The sequence below is a fragment of the Phasianus colchicus genome, chromosome 10 (genome assembly GCF_987193195.1).
Source record: "Phasianus colchicus chromosome 10, bPhaCol1.hap1.1, whole genome shotgun sequence".
NCBI classification, from domain to species: Eukaryota; Metazoa; Chordata; class Aves; order Galliformes; family Phasianidae; genus Phasianus; species Phasianus colchicus.
This window is the reverse complement of record NC_143445.1, coordinates 16003841-16029697: the sequence shown is the minus strand read 5'-3', so window position 1 is coordinate 16029697 and position 25857 is coordinate 16003841. Positions and strand designations below refer to the sequence as shown.

Here is a 25857-nt window from a genome sequence, read left to right as displayed (position 1 = left end):
TCACTGAGAGGAAGCATGCAGATCGATTCCATTTGCAAATGCCAGGCAGGGCACTTAGGTTTACCAATCCCTCCTCCTGTTCTTTACAGATATAAATGCAGCTCAGCAATACTTACACAGGTGCCAAAGATGCTCTTAACATTGTGGAAGCCTGGATCAGAGAGAAAAAGGAAATTGTAACAGATGAGTCCAAATTTCACACTGGAACTATTATTGAGGTTCACAGTGCTTTCTCTCACTGAGGTTCTGCAGTTCCTTTCATATAAAACCTATGTTGCTATTTAGAAACACAGCTAGAAAAACAAAGGACTTCAATATTTCTCTTTCCTTTAAAGTAGTTAAAAAGGAAAAATCCCCTTTGTTATGATCTGTGCTGTCTGCACTGACATACTCCAAAAACTCACTTCAAACATTCAGAAATGCAGAAAAGGGAGAGAGGAGAAAATACTCTGAAATCCTGAGGAAGACGAAAACCTTTTTCATTGTCTCTTGACTTCAAAAACGTTAATACCTTAACAGTGCAATAATTTCCCAGTGGAGACATACCATGCATTTCAGCACCCAAATGCAGCTTCAATACCAATTGTCTCAAGACTTCCTGCTGCTATTAAAATATACCTACATACACAGCTATAAATGTGCAAAGAAAAGCCTAGTGCAGACAGAAGGGATGTGGGACAGCATGCCATTTCTCAGAGGTTCTGCCTAGGATAAGCTCCATTTAAGCCTGGATATTTCTGCTTTGCTGCAGCGTGACTCAAAGCAAAGGAAGGCACCATTGCTGCACAAGCCAAAGCTTAAAGATGTCAACACCATATAAAAGATGTCTTGTTTAATAAATATTTCTTTAGCTAGCACTAACTGTGCTTCATATTATGCATTTCAATGTCAACTACACTCCATGTTCACAGAATATTCTGTGTCACCTTTTGTGCCGGTCTCACTACTCACTTTCTATGCAGTGTCTCATTACCATTTATGACTGCAAAACCCACCTCCTCTTCTAACCTAGCCTCTTTCAACGGGAGCTATATAATCAATGTCTATTGTCAGATTTAAAACGGAGGGATTTAGCAGACAAAAGGCATGCAATGCCACAGAGAATACTGAGTTACACCAGCTGACGTCTTCTTGAACGTGCTGGATTTCACAAAGCTCGTGGGTATTCTTCGTAATAGAAGGAACTGCCCTCTCACATGTGAAATAAGCTTATACTCACATTAGGAAGCATTTCATGCTATGTTTAAGTCAATGAATGACTGGTTTACAATAGATAATTAACAGGTTACGCACTTCAGAATTAACCTGTCTTGACAGCACTCCTCACATAACAATCTTTCTCAACCAGCAGAGAAATCTTTCAAAATATCATATACATATTTAAATTGTTTTCCCCTCATTTATTTGCATTTATTTTTCTTAGCATTTCAGGCCCAAGAGCATCAGCCTAGAACCTGCACATGGTGAAGGCTTTCTCAGCCTTTTGGTGTCACTGGGAAGCAATCTGGACATGGTCTGTGTTACTTCAGGTTCGATGAGGCAAAGCAGACAGGAGGATTCTCAGGGCTGGCTTGTCCTTCATTCAACCTGACTGACCATGTGCAGCACCACTGGTAAGCAGAGATAATGCAACCACATTACAGGCAGAGATCCCCTTTCTTCATCTGCCTTTACACGACTGGAATTAGACATAAGTAAGCTAATCTATATCCTTACAGTATGGCAAACTGCATAAGAAATAGCTGGAGACATGTGTCTAGCTCTGACTCAGCCATCAGAAGCAGCCAATATTTTAGTGTGTGATTTCCTATCCCTGGGCCCCGATATTCTTATCCAGAAAGCAAGGACACAGGCATCAGACTCTCTAGTAAGCTCTTCTTTGAGATCCACCAATGAGAGACAGCATGCAAGTGCTACAAACTATTGTTTTGCAATTAAACAACCGAACATTCGTGGCACAAACACCACAAAAAGGAAAACAAGAAAATGAGTATTTGATTACAGCTGGACTAGATTATCCCAGTGGTCTCTTCCAACCTTAATCATTCTATGATTATGACACAGAAAAATTCTACAAAATAGCAACAGCTGATATAGTATAGTGACAACTCCACTATTTCCTAGTCTTGGGATTTACGTAGGCCTGCATTTCAAGGAGTTGTATGACAAGAGGAATTGCTTTCTGGTCTGTTCTGGGAGTTCCGCCATCCAGTTGCTCTCCTGGCGTTTGCAGGGCAATGATTCTGGGATCTGTACCACTTTGGGACAAGCAGTGGAGGTATCTCTGAGAAGTCAGCACCATGGGCTCTCCACCTACAGCCAATGCACCATTCTAACACTTCACTTTAACTCCTGCCCCTGAAGCAGGGTGCTCTTCCCCACCTCACAAAACACCTTGTACCACTATGGGAGAGGCAGGGCACACGTCCACCACACATTTCCCTCCAGGCTGCCCACCAAAGCATGTGCTCCTCAGCCTCACATCTTCCACAATTCACAAGGCAGGTTTATTTATTTATTTATTTATTTTCCTTGCTCATATCTGTTTCACTTCTCTGGTACTGATCAGAGACATCCCAAATCTCAGGATATTTACCTGGTTAAGCACCATGACACCATCTAATCCTCAAAAGCTCTGTTAAGTTCTACTTCTTGACTTGAGCATTACATTCATTAAAAGGAAAATCACACCTCAGATGCAGCTGGGTCCTGCAGAGCAGCTCCTGGATTTAATTAAAGCAAGAGCACTTTTAACACAACGAAGCCATATAACCTGGCCAGCATAAAAAAAAAGACATCTCTTCACCAGTACAGAGCAGCTCCAAGGCCAAGCTCTCATACATACTATTGCTGGCAGGAGTGTCAGTGCAGCCTTCATCTTCTCAGTACATCCCTACTACAGAAAGCAAAAGCAAGAGATTCCCAGCAACAAAAATCCACCCTGTTACAAATTCAACAACAAAACTCCTTTTGTTTAAGTTCTTTGCAAATCTTTAACCGAAAGCTTTTAAAAACAGGTTTTCGTGTTGTAGATCAATGTGAAAACATGAAGTCTTCTAAATTTTTAGGAACTAAGGGTCACATTTAGATGAGGAAAAAACTTAATTTTTGTCTCAACTGATAAGAGTTCGGGTTGCCTTCTCTAATGAAAGCTGGCATTCAACCAGAACAGAATCCTGGTTTTTGATCCTCACAAACCTTTTACTCTCTTTCTTGTTGTTAGTTCTTAAATCTAAATGCTGAACCCTCATATCTTGTCACTTCTGTGGCAACAGTGTCCAAATTCTAACTGCATTGTGTTCCTGAGAGAGAAAGCAAGAGGGAGAGAGTAGGTGGGGAGAGTATTTGGTTGCAGGAAACTTGAATTTTTTTATATAACAACTGCTTTAAATAATTGCACAAGATAAAGTGAAGCCATCAGCACTTTGCATTCATAGCTGTGAAAGCACTCCACCAGAAATAAATTCCTACTATTCTCCAAGGCTAGTCAAACCATTACAATCTTCATTTCTAGGTGATGAATCCAAGGCCACAGACTGAAACTCAAGCAGCCAACGGCACTGTGAAAAGAGACCTTCCTCAATCTGCATCTAACACTCATCTCCAGACAATGCCCACATCAACCAAGCTTTCATAGCACTTCTTTATTAGCAGTTTCTCAGATTAAAATGATTCGTTGTCAAGAGATATTTTAAACTTAGTATTTCCTCCCAAGCCCTTTTCCTGGTCTTATCAGGTTAAATATTTATCCAACCTCCTGCCTAACACTATTCTGTCAAGTGCTGGTCAGGGAATGATCATGAAGAACATACAGTATGTGTGACTTATGTGCAATACCCAACATCAACGGATTTAATTTCAAGCAAAATACTTTTCATGCAAAACCATAATGCAGAACCATTTTTCCATAATTAAACACATGCAGAAACCAGGTGTCTTAGGGAAAGAATAGAAACAAACAAGACAACAGCCCAAGCATAGCTCATTCTGGTAGGATCACAAGGTATGACTTATCGTTGTGATGTTTCTTACCAAAGCCAAACCAGGTGCCATATTAAGCAAAGCAACTCTGTCACAGTGCAGATTAGGCACAGATGGCAGCCCGTCATTTTTGAAAGAAGCGATGCTTGAATATGAACAGCATGGAATAAAATAAAGAAGTTCAAAGGGAAAAATATTATATCAATATTTATAAAAGAAAACAGATGCATTTCATATGCAAGCCAAAACCACAACTGAGCTTATCAAATGCTGCAGTCCCGTATTCAAACCAACTCCACTTAACTATTCGATGTGTGTATTAGTAATGTGCTGAAGGCTAAAGCTAAAAACCAGGTTCTGACCTCAGTTACCACTCTGAAAACATGCTATAAGGATTCACTGTAAGTGCAATGCAGATTCAGAATCGATAATCAAAGATATGCGATGAATGTGTGAAGAGTAAAAACAAAGTTTCAGTTAAGGTGTATGTATCATTAGAAATCACCAATGAATGTTCAGCTCATTTGTTACGCACTGATGACAGGAAGACTGCTGCATGCAGCTTAGCACTGGTCAGGCACTGAGCTTGTGTAAGCTGGCAGGTCTCTACTGGGGTCATGCAGATTTATTTCATAAGATCTGCAAATGTTTTAAATTATTTCTTCTCCTTACTTATACCAGAGATACGCTGTTATGAAAACTTCCTACTTGGCACACAAAATAGCTTCTCCAAGAGATGTGAAGCGTGCATAAAAAAGTCACGCTGTAATACTATGTGACAATGTAATGACAACAGATGACAGAAAAATAATGCTATATGTAAACAGTAAGGAGATGTTAGAGGAAACCAATCTATCTATTCAAGAAATACCCTGGAATTAGCGTCAGACAGCTTAAAAAAATTATAAACAACTCTGCATTGCAAGAGAGTACATTCTGCATTGTATAAAGTTATAATAAGTTGTATAAGTTTATTGTATAAAGGTACTAAGGCTACTCGTAAAAAGGCAGAACTTTTCTTTAGCAAAGATCATTTTGAGCCCTCACATCTGTAAACAGGTTTTCTCAATCTCGAAACAGATCATGATGAAAGAAAACAGAACGGCGAGCACCCAGCAAAGGGTGGCCAGTAGCACCTCTCACACCTGCAGCACCAGGTTGCTTGATACAGGTCTCTTTTAACACAGATGAACATGTATTCTATATGTCAAACAAAAAGAAGCACATAAGGAATAGTCTGTTGCATACAGTGATTATTTCTTCAAACAAAACGGCATTAAAGTGGGAAGTGAGGAACACATTTGAAATAAAGGACAGCGTTCCTGGGAAGGTCAGATCTTGTTTTACTCAAATAAATAAATAAATAAATAAATAAAAAAAAACAAACAAAAAAAAAAACCAACAAATGTAGGTGATTTTAAAGCAGAAAATTGACTGACATTTTTTTAGAATTGGTGTCAATCACCTTTACGATTTGATTACATATTGACTTGCTTAGAATTGGACTAATTTCCTCTCTTTGCAAAGAATGCACTGAGTATGGGCAGAATTAGATTCTTATGGCTTACTTGTAATATTGCCAGAATACAAACCTCCATCTGGGTTACAGAAGTCGCAGGCAGTACACAGAATACTTTTGCTTCTTTGGTTTCTAATGAAAAGGGGCCATTTTAATTGCACGGAAAAAAAATCATCATCTCTAACTGCAAAGTCACACTTTACAAATCAAAACTACAAACACATAAAATAAGACACACCTCTGATAAGCTGTGTTATCTCAAGCACTAACATCCATCGACCTGTTTACTCAAAGGTGTTGCGGGATCAGATGGCGTTGGCACACTTCAAAGACCTCACATCATATACACTGACGTTCACATGGAAGAAACAATTCCTTTCTGTACGTTATAAAGAAGCTGTGTTTCACGTAAAAGTTGTGGACAAAGCTGATCTTTTGTTGGCATGCTGTGTTACACATATTACAAAGCCATAAGGTTACCGAGAACTTCTGTTCTCCATGCATAGATACCAAGCCTTGCACATATTTTCAGCGGATATAAACCATACAATTAATGTAATGATGGGTTAAAATACACAGAAAATGGTTACACGCTGTGAAATGTAGAGATACAAACAGCGACAGATTGCAGCAGGCAATGTGAAAGGATATAAAGATAGAGACACTTACATATCCGTCATCACAAGGGCTCATAGAGTAATGTCCCTTTATGGGCAAACAGGCACACATTAAAATAAAGAAGATTAAAAAAAACAAGTTAACAGAAATAAATCACAGAGAAATGCACAGTCCTTAAAAAAAGCAATTAAAAAAACCTAAAATTAGCTAAGAATTAACAGACTATTAGCTCTGTAGGGGAAAGTATAAGCACCTTCTTCTCCCATTCCACAAACCTGGGTGTTTTAAGACTGAAATCAGAGTGCATCACTTAGGACACGTTCATGTTCTCCTTCCAATACCTGGTGAACGTACCCAGTTTGCATGTTACTCCGTCATCACTGTTGGTTAGAAGAGCTATATACCAAGCACTGACACACTGCTGTGGATCTACAAATTCTATTGTTCACTACGCTGAAGCAGCTAAAGAGATAAGTCTCAATGGATGTGGTTTTCTATCAGAAGGCCTCAGCTTATGAGAAAGCAGCTCTGAATTTTATCCATACTTGCTTTGGCTGAAATTTCTCACTATCACTTAACAAAAGCTGGGAGAAACAATGCGAGGTGTTTCTGGAATGTTATCTATTCCCCATCCCAAAGGTTCCAAGCCTACATTAAGGAAAAGACTCCAAAAGGAAACCTACATTTGAGTTACTAAGGTAAAAAATCAGACGTGAATCACGGTTTGAGTAGTTTAGTATAAACATGCCACGTTCTCTTTACTGAGAGTAATATATTTAACTGATTTAACCCAGAACAGGTTAATATATAAAAAGAACAGTTGAATTCCCTGAAGTGAATGAATATTTTAACTCTTACACACACACACAGAGTTCCTGGCTAAGACAATTTAAAATTAAATTTAGCACAACAGAGGTAGAACACAATGAGAGAGCAACAGAAACCAGGAGATGACCTCTGGTGTGATGAGATGACATTTCACCAAATACATGACCGAGTCAATGAAAATGTCCACAGCATCAGGACAAAGATGATACTAGAGGATTTGAGGATGACAGTGGGAAAAGTTTGTGGAAATCCCCACAAGTGACAGCACCTTACTTTAGAGATGAGGAATTCAACAAGTGAAGCAAAGAAGATGCCCAAGTTGTGGCAGCTGGCAGTTACATTGAGGAAGGCATCATGTACTGTGTCAGCAGAGGAAAAAAACTTCTCTTTGTTCTCATTTAAAGGCAGGTTTGTTTCTTCTCATGCATAAGCAACAACATATAAGAACCATCCCATGGACAGGGACAGAAAATAAATACATACTTCATCCTAAGAAAAACTTAGACACTCAGAACTTCATACGGAGATGAATTCAGCTAATTAGATCCACAGGCAAATATAATCAGACTGAACAGCAGCAAAAACATAATGGGCATTAATTCTATTCCATGACAGAGGAACAACATATGCAATCAGCTACAAATCTTTCTAATCACGGAACCTCTTTCAGTGGGTAAGACTCATCTTGACTATTGATGGAGACTGCACATCTAGGAAAGTACTCCCAGTTTCCCCTTCAATCCAAAGTTCAGAGATTCTTATTACATTAGCCCTAATCCAAGAAATTTCAGGATGGTGTGCACTGTATGTGAATTGGAAAAATCTATGCATGGGTTTAAGACTGAACTCATGCTTAACAGCTACATTGGATCAGGACAGAAGATCAAATCCAAGCTAGTTTCTTTCTCTTTACTGCTAGGCTTCATGCTGTGAATTAAACCGACACAGCTGCAACAAAAGACTACAATCCATGTTTCTCACTCACCAGACAAATCAATATTAAAAGAAAAATAGAAGTGTAGAGTTAACTCAAGCATATTACAAATAAAAGGGAAAGTGTTAAATAAATGCTTAAAAGAATTAATCTCAAACTTATCTGCTATTACTCATATTATTTCCTTGCCCAAACATTATAAAGTTAGAAATCTGATTAAATTTTCAGATGACTGTTGCCTCAACTTGTCAGAAGGGGTGCTCTGACCTCCTGTTCTTAAATCCAGACATTTTTTGCTCCAACAGCTCTCTTGGCCTTCCTATCTTCCAGTACAGGAGCACACACGTCAAGTGACATGATCAAAGATGGGGATAGCCTTCAAAAAAGCCTTATGATAAAGTAAGGCCTTACAGAAGCCTTAGAAAAGTCTCCACCTGTAACAGTGTACCGTGGCCTCTATCCCTCTATCTGCATGCAGCAGATGCATCCTGTCACTGGGCTGCAGATCAGGCTCACCAGCTGCCCCATGAGGCTGCAGAGCTGGCAAGCAGCATTCAGTTGCTTGGCAGAAGAACGAGATTCAAACCTGTTTATGGGAGAGCCCAAAGCAACAGCCATCACCAGCCACCCTTACTGAGTAAGATTTCATGGAAATGCTTACACTGAGAAAGTCTCTTGCTTGAGAAACATTACTGTCTCAAGTCTTGAAGCCAGTTCTCTATGAAAGACTGGTGCTGGGATTTGTTCTCCTGATGTGAAGTTATGGCTGTACGAAGTGACAGACAGGCCTCTAGTGACAGGAGACAAAGCAGGAAGCTGATGTTTGTACAGGAACAGCACACATTGGTAAGTGATATATACATGCTATCTTTACTGTACTTTCTGAGCCTGAGACGTCATGCATGGCTTTGTATCACACAATGCCACTTCTCAGTGTCACGTCCCACCTTTACCCTCAGATATGACAAATTGTTCACCAAGTACAATGCACTGGGAACAAAATAAATTTTACAGATAAGTAATGCTACCAAGGATATAATCCAAGGCCCACTCTTTAGTTTCCTTGGGCAGTACTTCATTTTGATTACAGCACAGGTACAGTCCTACTTCCCAGTGTATCCTGAAGCTACCAGTGTGCTGCAGCTGATCCAACAAAATACTGTAAAGTCTAAGCACACATCTCACAGTATGATGCTACAACCTGTTAGAAAGAGAATGTCAGCTGCGCACTAAGTGGCAGACCTTTAATTTCAACATGAGTGCAGAATGCCTGCTTGCCTGAAAAGCAAAGCAGATTCTTTCCCTCCTAAAAACAGTTTCTAAGTATATCTGTGCATGATATACCTCAAAGGCAGACATTAAAAACAAAGCAAATTAAAACTGAGGCGTCACCTCCTAATTGCCTTTAAAATACTCACTACACGGCTAAGGCATAACTATGTACACATTCCTCAGAGCAGCTCTGCTCTCAGCACCTGCTCCCAAACTTGCACTGTCCCAGGTTGTGCCAGCGCAGCTGAGTGAACACAACCATCCCTTCTCTCCAAACTACATATTGCACATCTAGCCTCCCCTACATTTTGCCAATACAGTGAACCTAATGGCAAGGATGAGAAAAGGAGCTGCCTCTCTTACTAGTCTATTCCTTCTGCAGTTATACAGATGACTGTCACTTCATAGCAATAGGGGTTCTGTGAGATGGAATAGCTGGAAAGACCACACTTCAGTGCCTCTAATTAATTATAAGCAAAAAGTGATGGCATATTCCAACACAAATCCAGCACAGATGCTGCACTCATGCTACTACGTTGTCTGGGTCATGATGGCTCCAGTCTTATTTCAAAACTTATGTGAAACCACTGAAGTTTTGGAACAATAACATCTAAGTATGTAACAAGGAAGCATTTGGAACCCCTAATTAAAAAGTAATGGGATGCCTTAGTGACCCAGTGGCAAACAGATCAAGCTTTCAGTCCGTCCCATCCGGCTTCGTGGATCAACAGAGGCAGGGAGTGCTTAGAAGTATTTTGGGGCTATATATATTTATCATAATTACTTGTGTTTCTGCATGTTTGCTGTTCATGTACGGAAAGAGAACTATTCACATGGGAAATAAACAAGAAAGTATTATCAAGTAGGATAAAAGGACAAGATGGAGGAACCTGGTTATTATGCAGTTAAGTTCTACATGAAGACTGTGATCAGTCCTGTCCCTACAACTTGGCTAATGGCTCAGACCACTTCAGTATGAGTCTGCTTATAGAAACAACATTTAAATTTCAACCACAGGAGCTACTATAACCTCACTGTTAAGGAGTGACCTGAACCAGTTGAGAAACCCTTAATCTAAACAGACTCAGTGCTATAGTTGTCCTGGTCTTTCCCTAGAGAACTCTGATGATACAACAACTGCCTCAAGTAGTGTGGGTAGGGGACCACTAAGATGCACTGAAATAGTTATGCTAGTAAAATCTAGTACAGAAATACTCAACAGTGCCAAAAGAAGACAGCTTTACTCAGCTTAACCAGCTAATTTGGGATAAAAAGGAGGCAAAGTTTACTTTCAGGTGAGCAGAAAACCCACCCCCATCAAAACTTCTTTCTCTGACCTGTCTACATAGCAGGAAATTACATTAAAATTGCCATGTTGGCCTAAGTACAGCAATAAATGCATTTCCAGAGTAGAAAAGCTTTCAGAGACACTTTTAGAGAAGCAGGAGCAAACAAACATGATGCATAAGGCTGTCAATCATTTCAACACTGGTTAGTAGAAGGAAAGAGATGAAGAATGGTTGAAAGAGATTCTGAACAGTCATCTAACCTGTCCTGGAGAAGCAGCCAAGCGTCAACTATTTCTGGAAAATCTGTTTGCCTATTTTGAAATAGTGACAGAGGTTCTGCCTGACACTCCGTGTTCATCAACTGTTGCTTACCTACTTCTTCAATGATCATTTATTGATCTTAAACTTCTAATGGACTTTTTTCCACAGAGAATGAAACAGATGTCTAAACCTAAATGCTACAGGGCTGCAGAAGGAAAGATGTTTTTGCTAAAAGTAGCATTATTCTTTGATGTGTTTCCCCATCCATGTGATGGGGAACAAAAAGACAAATGTACTCCATTCAGCTTCAGTCACTTCCATGTGCCCTGCAGTGGATGAAAAGAGAAATCATCAGCTTCCATAGGGAAGACAATTTTCCCTGTGCCCACAAAAGGGCTCAAGAGATCAGAAGGTCATCTCATTACACAAAGAAGCAACTTGAAAGTGCAGAAGGGAGAATCTTGAAACAAGCAAAAAAGCAGGAACTTAGAGAAGAAGGCACATGGCTGCACCAGGTGGCAATATGCAGATGAATGGGATACAGGAAACATTATCTTGGAAAGCTGCTGACAGGGAAAGTTGGAAAACCTCAGAAAATTGTTTTTTTTTCAGAACAAAAACTGGGAGATGGAGGTTACAATAATGCACAGAAGATGGTATAACCATGCACCAAGGATACGGCGTTTATCTGAGAAGAATTACATACAGTCCCTAAGGCTGAGGTAGCTGACAAATCCTGGCTCCTTCCCAAACCCCTGGAAAAGCAGTTTGCTAAGAGTGCATCACCTAAACACACTGCCAGTGCAAGATGTGAGTTCTGACCATTAACAATGAAGGAAGGGTATGTGAATGGAGAAGGAAGGAAAAAACCCAGGCATCCTGATCTGCTTATTGGTAAGATCAAAGATCTTCAGATATGGAGCTAAGCCCGTCGTGTAAGTCAACAAGGTGGCTTAGATTAGCCTTCTAAAAGCTATTTCTTACAAAAACACAGTCCTCTCTTTTGCTGCTTTTCCTCATGTGTTCTCATTATTCTGCCTGATGCTCCTTCTTTAGATGGCAATCCCAATTTGCTCTGGGGTTTTAGGGGAGTCCCTCACAGCAGAAGGAAGAGAGTACCACTACTTAGCTAAATTGAAATTGCTTAAGATATGCCATCAAACCATGCTTAGGACACCAGTTTATTTTTTTTAACATTCAGTTAGCATCTTTAGCACGTACACACTCCACTGTGTTGTCATAACAGCAGAATTCATAGCTACACACTTGTGGCATAACTGTCACTCACCAGCATGGAAGATCAACAAAATCTTATGCCATATTTTTACGCAAACTTGAACACGTTATGTTTCACCTTTCATGAATTCAAATATACAATGCAATACACATATTTCCCCCCTGGTGGTACTTAACCACCGTGGGGGGGAAAAAAAGCCAAAAACACAACAAGCTAACCACAAAAACCCAGTAAAGTCCACCACTTACCGTTCCAGGCCTTGTAAAGTCAATACTTTGTGCTACACTTTGTCTCATCTGATTGCTAAACAGGCGAACACAAACACTTTGAAGATATTCTGGTGTGATCTACAAATCAGGAAACATAACAACAGAACAAGATTGTATAAAACTTACACTTTCTACCAGACAAGTCTTTGTGTAAAAGGGATTTTTTGAAGGTCAGAATTCACACATTCGAGACTCATCAATGCAAGAGCAAGGTACGTACTGAAATTACTGTTTGGTTCAGAAATTAAGAGAATTATAAAGTCTCTTCAATAGGAAATAAGTTAGGCCTTCCAGAACTTGCATTAAGCACTTTCAGAATTTAGAGAAAAACTAAATTTGTCACACCAGTGCTTGCATACAAGTTCTCCTCAATCAAGAGGTGAGCTCTCCAATAGTGAGAAACACCTTTCAATTTTTCACAAAAGCAACAATTTATGGAAATGTTACCTACCTAAAGAGCAGAACTTAAGTCGCAGTTGTACAGAAGAGGGAATAAACATAAGTTATGTTTCACTATGAAGCAAAGTTCTGTACTGCATCTAAGTGGGTTTAGGTTTTTTGTTTTGGTAAATCTATACCACTGGATAACTGCTTAACTGCAGAATAGTTATCTGCTGTCCAGAACATATGAGAGAGATTATAGGAAAGGAAATTGAGACACTTCTGATATTCATAGACATATAGCAAGAAAATAAAACCCTTCAAATTCATAATGCTGTAATTTCAGCATTATTTTACTCAGTGTTCAACTCCATTCTGGACTCAGAAGTGACAGAAACCAAGAATACAAAGAAAGAGCACCATCAGCTGGAGACGTTTGGGAAGGATCAAACGACACCTTCAGCTGATGAGAGGAAGTACATAGAGACATTTCAGCAAGAGCACAGGAACTCCAAGGTCATTCTTCCTGCTAACAACTCACAGCTCCCTTAAAAGCATCTAGAAGCTGTCACAAGAATCCTCCTCAGTGTCTGTCACAAGAATCCTCCGCAGGTTATACTGAACTTAAAGTACAGAGGTATTCTTGCACAAAAGATGAAGCATAAAATCATCTTTGTATAAAAAAATACCCAAAAGAAAGCTGTAACTTCTCCAGTCACATGTATGTGTGGCCCATGTGGTACCGTGAATAACTCTTTCACCTCTCATGTCCATTCACTTCACCAATTAAATTAACAAGTTCAGCTTAGCAGTGAAGCAAATAGATCTCTGAGTCAGCTCTCACCATTTTGCCATTGACTGTGGCCTCCAAGGAATCCACAAGCTCTGCAGTGACTCCAATGAGATTATGGTAGTCTGCTTGCATTTTGTTAAACCGCTTCAGGTAGATCATGGTCCTGTGCTCTGACTCCACTAATTGTTGATGGAGATGTTGCAATGTTTCTGTCAAATAATAATAAAGAGGAAATAACATCACCATTAGCAGCAAAAGAACTCAGAAGCATTTTTATTCAGTGCTCTGAAGAGACAACTAATTTCTCTTCTTGGCTCTGAACCATTCTTTCTGTAAAGATAAAGGGCAAACCTTCCTGCTGAGAAACGTAACTGATGCACATAGGAAACTTTGGGATCTTCACCTGAAGAATCCTACAGCAGTATAGAGTTCCACAGCACGATTAATGCTCTGTGTTTAAAAATAAAACACTAAGCTGAATACCTTGCAGCTATGACAGACAAGCCGTGGAGAATGTATGCATACTTATTTACAAACAGAACAGCCCTGCTCTCTGAATTCAGGCACAAACCTCTGCTTTGTTCCACAATGGCTAGCACACAGATGGCCATCATCAGCAGAGGGAGGAATGCAGAGTGGTGGATCAGCACCATGGCTATCTTGCAGAGCCTTCTCAAGCTGTCTTCTATTATGATAATCAAGCTATTCTGCAGGCAGAGATATACTAATTATGTACAAATGTCTGCTCAGTAACTCTACAGAAAGTAGAGTTGCAATGGACATATGGACTTAGGAGACAAAACTGCCAAAAATACTGCTCAAATAGAACTGCCCACAAGACTCGCATTATAAATGAAAAAGATACATCATTAGATAGCTTTATGAATTCTGATGTTGGAAATTGCTTTAAAATCTTGTCTTCTGGATTGTTAGGGTTTAGGAAATAAGCTGCTTTTATCCCATCTACATGAAAATCAATAGATGGCAGAACAGCTTATTTTACCCTCAGAAAATTAAGCAAGATGAACTTTTCAACGGGAGAGAAGAACTTTAGAGAAAAAAGTGCATTAATAAACTAAAAAGCTTTGCTATAAATTTACAGTCTTAAAATAATGCACAGAATACAGAGATAATAATACAGAGAATGTACATTTTCTTAATTTTCATATGGATGATTTCCAGTGATGAAAATCTGCCTTTCAACTACAGGGAGTATAACTACATACACTAAACTCAGTATAACTCACAAATGTTAAGAATCAGGTCCAACATACCCCTGGTCTGTTAAATCCAGGGATTATCAATTATAAACAGGGGCCTTTACTGAGAAAAGGCAGTCAAAGGAGAGGAATCAAAAGTCATGACACATCTTGCATTTTTTACATCACTATCTTCTCAAACAGTAATTTTACTAAAAAAGGCAAAGTATTGCATGAAAGTTTCTCTTACTAACGAGGCAGGAAGCTTTCACTGTGGGCATGTAACTGACCCACGTGCAGACAGCTGCAGGAAGAGCTGGGCCTATGTTGCCCCATTTTCTCTCCTTGCATTCCTGTCATATTCCCATAATCAATACCAGCATAGGAAGCTAACAGTCTAGGTAAAAAACAGTATCTACTTGCTAGCTTAAAATATGAAATAATCACAACCTGAGTCAGAATAGGAAAGGTGCTTTTCAGAGTCACTTCTGAATGGAAAGCATCTTTCCATCTAAGTGACCTTGCAGCAGTGATCAAACTGCACTTGTAACAGGAGTCACAGAGTCACACAACACATTTGCCTTCTTTTTTTCCTCTCTGAATACAGATGAACGCTTTCTACTGCCAACTTACCATAAGCTAAGCTTAGAGAGGAATAAAGAAAGGTTCAGACCTAAGACCTACCATAACCATTATTTATATGCAAGAGGAAAGGAAGGCTAATAAAGGACAGACGACTGACTTCCTGGTGTAGGAAGGTACAGCACACAGAAAAGCTACTGACTGCCAAATGAAGATTAGGCATCTTCTGAACTTCTGCACGTTTCTACCTGTTTTCTTGACTTGCATGTAATCGTGTCTGTTCATTTGCCAAGTCTTTTTAACATCACGACTCCAGATCCTACAAATAAGCAAGGAGTTACACATAATTCTACAACAAGCTTTTCTCTCAAAGCCAGAGACCAGTTGTTATTCTTTCTGACAATTCACCTATGCCTCAAACATGCTTCCTGAACTTGTGCTCGCTCTCCCCATCTCTCTAATATCTGCCTATCCTCACAGCCTTTGCTAGAAGCAGATTCTGGCCAAGCTGAGCTCCCATGTGCAATGCAGTGGAGCTTGCAGTAGAGAGCAGAGCTTCGGCGCCCTGCAGCTGCTGCCAGCTGAGGTGCCCTGGTGTCTGACACAAGATATTTTGCCTCAGGAAAAGGCAGGAGCTGCCTCAACTCCTAGCAGCTCACCTTATTTCTGTAGAAATTACAATTGATATTTGGAACAGGTATATTTCCTTGTTAGCAGTCATTTGGCATACAGTAAATCTTGATGGAGGCACGTTGTGCCTAACACACTTCTCTCATTCTCCACTTCTCCCCAGATGGTGGAAGATCAGCTGTGAACTCATGCACAGCTTTATAATGAGGGAACAGAGGGGACAGTAGCTGAGCACTTTCCAAATCCTTCTTTCCCTCTACTCCCTCCATCCCAAAGGATGCACAGAAAGCCTGAAGCTCTCGTTAGATGTCAGCCTTTCTGCAGTTCTCTCCCTGCTGAACTGAAGACATCAGGGTGAGCTGTAAGTTCAGCACAACTACCACACAAGCAGCCCTGGAAGAAATAAAGCTATTACGGGGTTTTGTAGCAAACAGGCAAAGAGCCAGAGACTGCAGCAGGTTGAACAGGAAAGGTGCACACACAAAACTCTCCAGGACGCCCTCCAAAGAATCTGCACCATCCCACCCTAACCTGAAGTGCTTCAGCACACGAGATTAATGACTGGCAACTATTCACTACAGGCCGTTTAAAGGAATTTTCACCATAGTGCTCTCCATTCATCTGTCACCTACCAGTATTTTGTACATTTCTCCTCCACAGAAAAAACAAACATTCTCCAGTGGTGAGTCTGCACTGCAGATCCCACGCTATCTGAGAAGCATAATGCAGAACTAACCTCTCACACCCCATACTTTCACATGCTACAAGCCTCAGATAACCTTTACAAAAACTCCAAACCTACCCAAACATTAAGGTACACAACAGAGCTGCCAATTAAGGCTGTGTGGATTCAATTCAACTCCTTGGGAAGTCAACAATGGGAAAAAAAGTGACGTATGGAAAAAAAAGATCTGCAGAGATTTCTTGATTACTCAGTTAAAATCCAATGCAATCTACAGCACAACATTAAAGAAAATACCTGGACCTCACTCTGGGAGATGAACCTCATTTTCTTTCTAATTCAATCTATAAAGGATAAATCCTTGAGGGAAAACTGCTTTTCCTAATAGGAAGAGTAATTTTAGGAACACAAACTGGGCTCATACAAATCCCTCCCAATAAACTGAACAAAGGAAGTTGAATGAAAAAAAAAAAAGAATTGGCTTGGGAACATAAATTCTATTTATTGATTTTTAAAAGGCACTTCAAGTGCCATCAGCATCTAATGGGACTTTGTGCTGAAATACCATTCTTAGAGGACCCCGCCTCATTGAGTCACATAAATGTTCATGAGCAACTTGTCTAAAAACACATCAGAGAATCGTGCTTAAATTAAGATGTTAAATTAAGATATCCTTAGGAGGCACCAAATTGTACTATTTTAAGAGCTTAAACAAGATAAGCAAAAAGGGACAAAAATCTACTTTCTCTATGAAGGTCTGACAGTCTACAGGAGAACTGGCTGAGATGTGAAGTCTACAACATGCAGACAGGCATAAACAGGTGCTGGAAACAAATCTGAGGAAGCTTATTCTAACTAAAAACAGAGAGCTGGCATGCACTTTGTGCAGGCATTTGTTTTTACCATAATTTTATTTCAGGACAGAACAGATATAAAACACAAATCCCATCCTTAGCCCCTCCCAGCCCAGTACATGCCTGTGCTCAGCCATGCAGACCTCCAACAGACTTGCACTGAAACAGGGCTGTGGATTTCAAGGGATTTGCTGCCATGCATCTGAAAGCTTCCTCGTTACTGTAGGCCTACTTTCCACTTCTATTACAGCCCCTAATAATATATAATATCCTTATCACATCTCAGCATTTACCTTTATTGCACTGTCCATTCTCCTTCTGTTGTATGAGTTGGAGCTGTTCAGGAAAAGGCACTTCCTCTTGCACAAAGAAATCCAACCATCTGGTAAACCCAACCAAACCAGAGATTCCTACAGACCCAGACAACAGCCAAAGCACAATGCTTTGTAGAAAAGCAATAATAAAGGAATCAATAAACACATACAAATCTTAAGTGAACAACATTCATTGTTAGATAGGGACTTCTTGCTGGCCTTTACACATACCACATCCAACTCTGAAGATCTGGTAACTCCAGACTAAATCTATTAACTATAAATATCAAAAGTCAAACTGCTGATTACATCAGCATATAAATATGCAAATGTTGTAGGCCAAGTGATGAATTTTTATACCAAAGAAATAGGGTTCAGTTGGGATCCAGCCCATTACTCCATAAAGAGGAATAATGAGAGAGACAATTTTCTCTAACTGTTCTGTGTCACACACACACACCCTGCGATATGGAAGTGAAAGCAGACTGTTTTGATTACTGCTCCTTATCCTGGGGAATAAACAAGAATGGAACAGGAATAACATTTCCATCTCAGTACCACTCTGCATGATGTTTTAGGACAGGGTACATGAATGAGGATTTAACCTTTACCTGTTAGAAAAGAATAAAGCTAGAAACAAAGACTCCAGTTCAGTTCTCTCTGCCTTACCCTCAACTCTCCTGACCAAAAATGGAGAAGGTAATCTTGTCACACAGCTAGTCAGTCTGCAGATTTAGGTCTGACAACACAGCTCAAACAGTGTCATTAGAAGAAAAATAACCTGAAACACAACTCATTTAGTAAAATAGTAATCTCTGGAACCCTTAAAAGTCCTGGAAAATACTCAGCTAGTCCCTGAAATGGCTAACTGAAAAGACTGAGTGCTTTAAAAACACAAAGAAAGGAGTCAGGTTTGGGATAGCCTGTACTCCATGCATGCAAACAAGGAATGGTCACATGAGAAACATGTAGCTTCATATCCACCCATATACTGCCTTTACATAACTTTCTTAAAGGTTTTTTTTGAATATGGAATATAAACAATGTTTCCTACCATAAAAGACATTGAACTGTAATGCTCCTGCAGTTGCATAATAAATCTTCCAGCATATTCTCCCAATAAATCACACTGCCTCTTTACAGTAATTCTAATGATCTTCAAAGTATTTTCTCAAAAGGATACAAATAAAGTGAGAAGCCTGGGAGTCTGGCTGGCTTTGAGAGTCAGACACAGGAACTTTTCCAATCTTGTCCTTAAATCCAACGTCCAAGAATCCTTCAAAATAAAAACAAGTGATGACAGCTGTTCACCAAATATGTACACTTTGCTGAAAGTACTGCTTGGACCACATCAACCTTCCACTAGTAAACAAGGCAGCCAACACTGCAGTGAGATTCTCCTTTGCTGTTACTGAACCAAATGTGTTAGCTAACTACTCCTAAAAGTACATCAAAGTGTATTTGATATTATTTCAAGACTTCTAAAATTATGACTTTGCTGTAGTTCAAGTTTAAAACTAACATGTAGTATCACTGTTGCATATGCAACAACTGTTTTTCAACTAGAAGCATCTTTAAAATATAAGCACTTGATAAAAAGGTGGTGTCACATTTTTTCAAATAAAGTACCAAATGAACCACTTCCCATTCTTCTGTTCTCAAAAGGAAAGCAATGAAGTCGTCATTTACTCCCAGTAAGATCTGGGACTTCACTCCCTGCCCATAGCTACTGGGAGCATCATCACATGACATCAGCGAACACTGCACAACATTTCCAAGATGGATTTGAGGAAAAAAAAAACCAACAACAAAACTCCCATGAAAAGACAGACCAACACATCAATCACAATGGAATGCTGTCTGACGTAGTGTCTCTTAAGTACAGGAAAACAAGAGTTAAGGAACAAAAATATCGTGTCTAAGAATTCACCAATCGCATTTTTCTTGTATTTCAACAATTAGTTCTGCCTGTTTCTGCTTGGTTTAAAACAGATTTAAAGCCAACAGATGAGAAGGAAGTATCTTCCAACAAGTGAAAAAGCAGTACAATCCAACAAGTAGCAGGAGCTTCTTAATTTACTGCTGTATATGTATCCATTGCAAGCCGTTCTTGCAGCTCAAACTCGCCCATATTTCACCACGTTGGACAGCATACAGTATTTCCTTGCTGCATTCACCAATTCAGTAAAAAGACACTGGTACACTACAGGATGTCATATATTACCAAAGGAACCATGTCTGTTACAGAAAGAAGTGTATATTATTTTTTAAGATATATTAAACAAACAGTTAGGAACTCTGGCTACATAAAGCATGAGATGTCTGAGAAGAAAGGTGCCATAAGAACACTGCTTAGTAGAGGATTGACTCACTGCTGTTCTTTCTCAAATGTAGAACAGCCTGTGCTTCCACACTAACACACGGTCACACAGCCAGTTGTACAGTTCCCACAAGAAAACATGAGTGGCTGTGGACGAAGAGATGGATACTGAGTTACTATGAATAAACCAGAGGATCCTGTCTTAGATAAGGTATTAAAAAATAATCTGCTAAGTGTAATTAAAAGAGCAGTTATTGCCCAACTCGGAGGTCAACCAGCACACCTCATTATTTATAGCTAGTCCCAAAGGAAAATTGCAGTACATGCCTTTTTTGGTGCTAAACTGGAGCTCCTCATCAGCTGCTACGTCCAAAGTCAGCCCTAGGCAAGCACTGCTTGGGCTTTGATTTGACATCAAGAAGCACGTGGCTGAAATACAGGCTAAGAACATCCCCTCCCACCACCAGGACTGTACACAGCTCCCCAGGTGAGCTAGCACCACTGCCCAAGTGGGAGGGCACTGAGACACAAGCACATAACCCTGCCAAACACTGCACATGCTTTACTGATAAGTGTATGTCTATGCACATGGGAGCTCTACATACACATTCATCTGCAACAAAGCAGTTCAATTTCTTGATCCAGCTCAAGTGCAACAGCATAACCAGCTGTTTGCTGCACAGATAAGAAGTCAACACAATTTTTCACTATACAAACAAGCCACCAGTTAGTGGAATGGGGGAAAATATCCTCTGCGGGAAGTGCCATTGCTTCATAACCACCTGGACAACATCTGTAACCACCCCCCTACATCTGTAACCACCCCCCTACATCTGTAACCACCCCCCTACATCTGTAACCACCCCCCTACATCTGTAACCACCCCCCTACATCTGTAACCACCCCCCTACGTGCTGCCCAGAGCACTGTCAGTGGGAGGGAGTTTTGTTACCCCTTCATCAGGGGAGGAACAATCTGTCATTATGAGACTTACAGAAGTGCACCTGGAGGTGAAAACATATTTTAAAAGTTCAACCACTCTAACTTTTACATTCATTCCACCTCACATGTGCTTGCTTAAGAAGTGAACCCTGACACAGCCAAAGGCAAAGGCTAAAACAATTCATACAAAAAAACATTAACCAGGAAAAATGCCTATGGCAGCAGTCATGAAACCACTAAACACAGCTACACTTTTCCAGCATTTTGGGAAGGAAAAAGCATGTCTCAGAGAACACTGACTTGCTATCTAAATTAAAAGAATCACATCCTCAATTTCTATTATGGGAAGATTACTTAACTACTTGACTTTCTCTTTTCCACATTAAATGAAGCTGAATGAAACTGTGTTAGTTTCCTTATACCTAGCTATCATGTTTTGAAACCAAACGTATACAGATAGTGGGGTATCCTGGGCAACAATTTCAAAGCATGGAAGTGGAACTGAACCACTCTGTAGTGATTCCCATAAGCTCGCATATTTCAGCATTGTGTGGGAAGGAAGAGACACAAAGCCAGCACACCAGCAAAGATAAAATTCATTTAAGATTTTACTCTGTTATCAATAGCACCCTCACAGCCCTTCCTCCATCAAATACACGTTCTCTTATGATTGTACAGCTGTAGTAAAAGGAAACAATAAAAGCAATTACCAAATCAAACGTCATCCAACATCTATCATCCCATGGGAAAAAAAATCAACATCAGAAGTATCATCTCAACGAATTACATACTTACCTGGAAAAGTTCTTTAAATGAAGGATGCACCATGGGGTTGGGAACAAAAGGCAAAGCATAGAAGGGAAGAAACTCTGTAGTCTGGCTCAGGGCAGCTCCTTTTGTTTCCAAGTACGCTTTAAAACGAGAAATTCTTTCCTCAAGTTCAAGTTTGTCCTAAGACAGAAAGCCACACGTTTATTTAGATTGCCATTCTGAACGCACTATAAAGCGTGTAAATGTAACAAAACAAGAGAGGGACAATTGCCTTTTGAATGTCCATTATACCTGCCCACTTTTTGACAGATACTTAAAGCAGTGTCACTTCCATGCTCCAGGCTGAGAGAAGTTATCTACCTGACTTTAGACACGCTTCATTTCAGTGATAACTGCAGCTGAAAAGATCCAGTCACACTGTGTCAGGAACGACACAGACAGAAAAAAATCACTGAATCAAAACCCACATTCAGCATGAGATGCAAGAGGGGGTAATTTTTTTCTTGCCATATATATTTAATTTATTTCAAGATCTTCAAAATTAGACTTGTACTAAATTCAGAACAGAAATTGTTAGAAGTGACATACATTACAAAAAGTTGTTCTCAAAGCCACTGATAACCCTTATTAATAAAATTCTTCTAGTATATTTTATTATGCCTTGCAGTGAACTCTGCTATCTGTAGACTTACTGTTGAGAAACTGAGTGAGCTTGGATCCAGAGGTTGTATGATGAACTTCCATGGCGTCACGTTCAAGCCAGCACCCCCAGTAAGTATACTCCTATCCTATTCAGACCTATCCTACATTTGTTAGAGGTGTGAAAGTAACAGTACATTGGTATTTTCCAAGTCAAAATATTTCAGGAGCTCCAAGATAAGGACACCTCCAATGTCTGTTTCTCTGCTTCACAAACCAGGACCTGCTTTTGACTAAAACACAGGCCACTGCTCAAAAGCAGGATCAACATTCTGGAATTTCTTAAGAAGCATCCCATTTTCATCCAAACCAAAGCCAAATACACCAAGTAAAACAAAAGCAATCTGAAGTTCAGACTGTGAAATAAACTTACAGGCTTTCCCACAGAGTGCTTTAGGAGGTAGGTGGCAAAATGTACATGAAGATAGAACTCCAGCTTCTGAGCAACTGGTTCATTGTCCCGGACTGAAGATGAAATGTGCTCCTCCCAGAGCTGGAAGAAAGCCTTCTGCTCACCATTGTCAAATGCTCTGAGCAGATCTTTCTGAAAAGGCAAAAGCATTCAGTCAAAACACAAACGAGCCACATTTTTCAACCACTGTAAATGAAAAATCTAAGTGACACCTGAAGTTTCTGAATTAAAACTTTATCCTAAACCTCCCACCACTCAGTGACCAGCTGAATATTCTTTCTCGAGCTGTCTCTAATCTCTTCAACAGCATGAATCAACCTTCATTACATGAAGCAATGAATTTTCAAGCATCTATCTGGGGACTCATCTTTACCATAATGGAAAAATGAATGCCTACAGTGTCTGAAAATCAGCCTTGCTGAAGTACGTCAATCTGAAAAGCTAAAATAGTGCAAACCTAATGCCTCAGGTTCAAAAGGACTGGAGCTCTGCAAAAAAGAAAATTGAATGCTTCCTGCACTAAAAGAAGAATGCTTGCAGCCTTCTCCAAAATAAACAAGAATGGGTTCAGACTTCACATAACGTCACTGCCGTAATAATTCACATGGTGCTAGGTGAACTTTGGCTGGTTTGAGTGTTACTCAGAATAAGTGCAAGTGATGCATTACCTGAATAGGAATGGCTTTTGAATCTCTCAAAGAAACATCTGCTGTTTTAGGTAGTGACTTCCCCTTTATTTTGCATTCCTTTGCAAATACCTTCACTGTTTCTTCAAATTCAGCAAAATCCAAATACTACGAGATAAAAACATAGAGAAATGATCATTTTTAGATTATTAATGCTTCAGAGAGCAGCCCATGAATTGCCAAAGTCCTCTGACGTTTCTCAGTAGCACAGTCCCTGAGTGCTGAATGTCTGCATGAGGACAAACTAAGAATCATGTCTCACGTGCTGGGAAAATGCTGCTTCCCAGGTAGATTACCTTCTACATCTTATACAATAGTACACACAACCACTTTGAAAGAATTACGCTCCCCAATTTAGATGGTAGCTTCATTCAAAGAAGAAAAAGAACCGAATTCCTGCAGCACCTCGGCTGAATGAACAAGGCAGTAACTTCGTTACAAACAACGTCCTCAGGGGACAGAATACTTAAGCCTGATCCTCATCTTCACAGCAGCACTCGCACACAGCAGAGGCAATTCCAGCCACTCACATCCGAGGCTGCATAGCCCAAATCAACGGCCAGCTGAGTGCCGTTCTGAAGAAGAGATCAGCGGCCTTCCGCCTTCCTCCCAGCACGCGCAGGCACCGCATCACACACCTCCCCGCCTCGGGAGCCTCAGGCAGCGGTTAACGAGGCAAGAAGTCGCATTTCACCTTGCCAACTTGAATACGGCCACAGGGAAGAGAAATAATTTGCTTCCTGCGTCGTTAACATAAACAAGTTCTTAAAACCGTTTTTGGATTTGCATACTGAGATCCAAAAGTGATTTAGGCTTCAAACTATTTTGCCGCTTGGTAGAATCGTTAGGCTTCCAGCGCACAGCCCGCACGAAGCCGAGCGCAGCAGCTGCTCCTGCCCGCCCCTCCACAGCAGCTGCCTGGGTGACAAAAGCACTCGCTGCGGGCGCTCGGGGCAGGGCGACCGGAGACCCGATGGGCAGCGCTGCCGTCCGGACCTACAGAGCAGCCCGCCTCGCTCGTGGCTGCAGCGAACACGCGGCCGGATGGCAGAGCGCCTCGCTCCCCGCTCGCTTCAGCGAAAGGGAAGAACAGAAGAGGGCACCAACCTCTCTCACCAGTCCCAGTAACTCGGCCTCGTAAGCCAGCACGTCGCCCATCGCCGAGCGGCACCGCCAATACAGCAACGCCGGCGCGGCGCGGCCTACCCCACCGCCGCCTCCCTCGGTCGCTGTGGCAACCGCGGCCGCACGCCCCGCCTTTCTCCTGCAGCACGTGATCGCGCTCAGCCAATCGCAAACGGAAAGTGGAATCACGTGACGGGGGCGGTGGCTTCGCAGCTGTGGCGGGGGGGCGCACATGCTAGCAGCAGGACGGTCCGTCACCAGCGCTGTCCTATCTGGGATGCGGGTCTCGTGCGTGCAGCCCTGCGTTCCTGTGCCCGCACCTTTGCTGGGTGAACACACCCTCCCCACATCCCCACCCCCACAGCCAGGCGCAACGAGGCACCGTCTGTCTTTAAAAAGCTGCGAAAACAGACTGCAGCGCTCTGCATTTGCCCCAGCCTTTGAACCGCAGCCTGTCAGGAAGCAAAAGCTGAGCTCACCAGACGGCTCAGAGGCTCTGCTCTCTCCTGAGACCTTTTCCCAACCCAACTTAACTTTCCAACACTGCGCTCCAGTATGAATGTGGTTCAGGGCGCTGGCCCTTAGCCAGTCATCCAAGGATTTTTATTTTATATTGAAGGCAGAGGGAAAAAAAACAACCCAGCCCTAACCCTTGGACATTGCTGCCAGATCTAAAATTATCAACGTAGTAAGATAAATGTTGGGAAAGAGAGAGGTGATGGAGAGCAGTTGTGACAGAAACACATCCCCTTGGGTAAGCAGGCATCAGCACCCCATCCTCAACTCGTGGGAATTACCATTCACCACTGCTGCAAATATCTCTGCTCCACCGCCTGTGTGGGTTGGCATGCAAGGGTAAAACACTGAATTCAACTGCTGTTCTTTGAGAAAGGAAAGCAAGATGTGAAATACCTTACACAGGGCAAATGCAGCCCTGCAGATCTACTCCTCCGCCGTGCCTTCCCTTCACAAAGCCTGGCTATCCAGGTGAGGGACAGAGTGGTTTCAGCCAGGTCTGTACATGCAGAAAGGGAACGTGTTGGCTGAGCTGAAGCAGGGACACCTTCCTCTGCCTGAGCGGCCGACATACTCTCTGTTTTACCATAGCCCTGGGTTTATTTGTGCTGAGAGTTCCAGACACTGAAAAAACATCTCAGCTGTGGCAGGAGCTCAACAGACTGCTCTGCTTCCAGGGTTTGCCACTGTATCACTTGCTGTTCAGAGTTAGGATAGGTAGGTCCTTTTCTGCTTGTTCTAAA

General features: G+C 41.1%; 1 protein-coding gene across 6 annotated transcripts in view; it reads right to left on the bottom strand.

Annotated features, from left to right (window-relative positions):
- Positions 1–25056, bottom strand: part of ARMC9 (armadillo repeat containing 9) — a 60900-nt gene extending 35844 nt beyond the window's left edge. For 3 of the 6 annotated variants that reach the window (XR_016469681.1, XR_016469680.1, XM_031603486.2), the window contains exons 1-10: positions 24581–24759; positions 23456–23581; positions 22749–22919; positions 21701–21856; positions 18827–18919; positions 17623–17647; positions 13434–13591; positions 12188–12286; positions 6170–6205; positions 117–151 (exon numbers count right to left, since the gene is read on the bottom strand). Coding sequence is in view for 4 of the 6 variants with exons in the window: in XM_031603486.2 (XP_031459346.2) it covers positions 117–151; positions 6170–6205; positions 12188–12286; positions 13434–13591; positions 17623–17647; positions 18827–18919; positions 21701–21856; positions 22749–22919; positions 23456–23581; positions 24581–24631 (950 nt within the window). In the remaining 2 variants the exon portion in view is untranslated. Of the gene's footprint in view, positions 1–116; positions 152–6169; positions 6206–12187; positions 12287–13433; positions 13592–13953; positions 14090–17622; positions 17648–18826; positions 18920–21700; positions 21857–22748; positions 22920–23455; positions 23582–24580 lie in introns of those variants that run through there. The other 3 variants (XM_031603485.2, XM_031603483.2, XM_090147457.1) reach the window with 3 other exon arrangements.
- Positions 25057–25857: the final 801 nt, after the last annotated feature.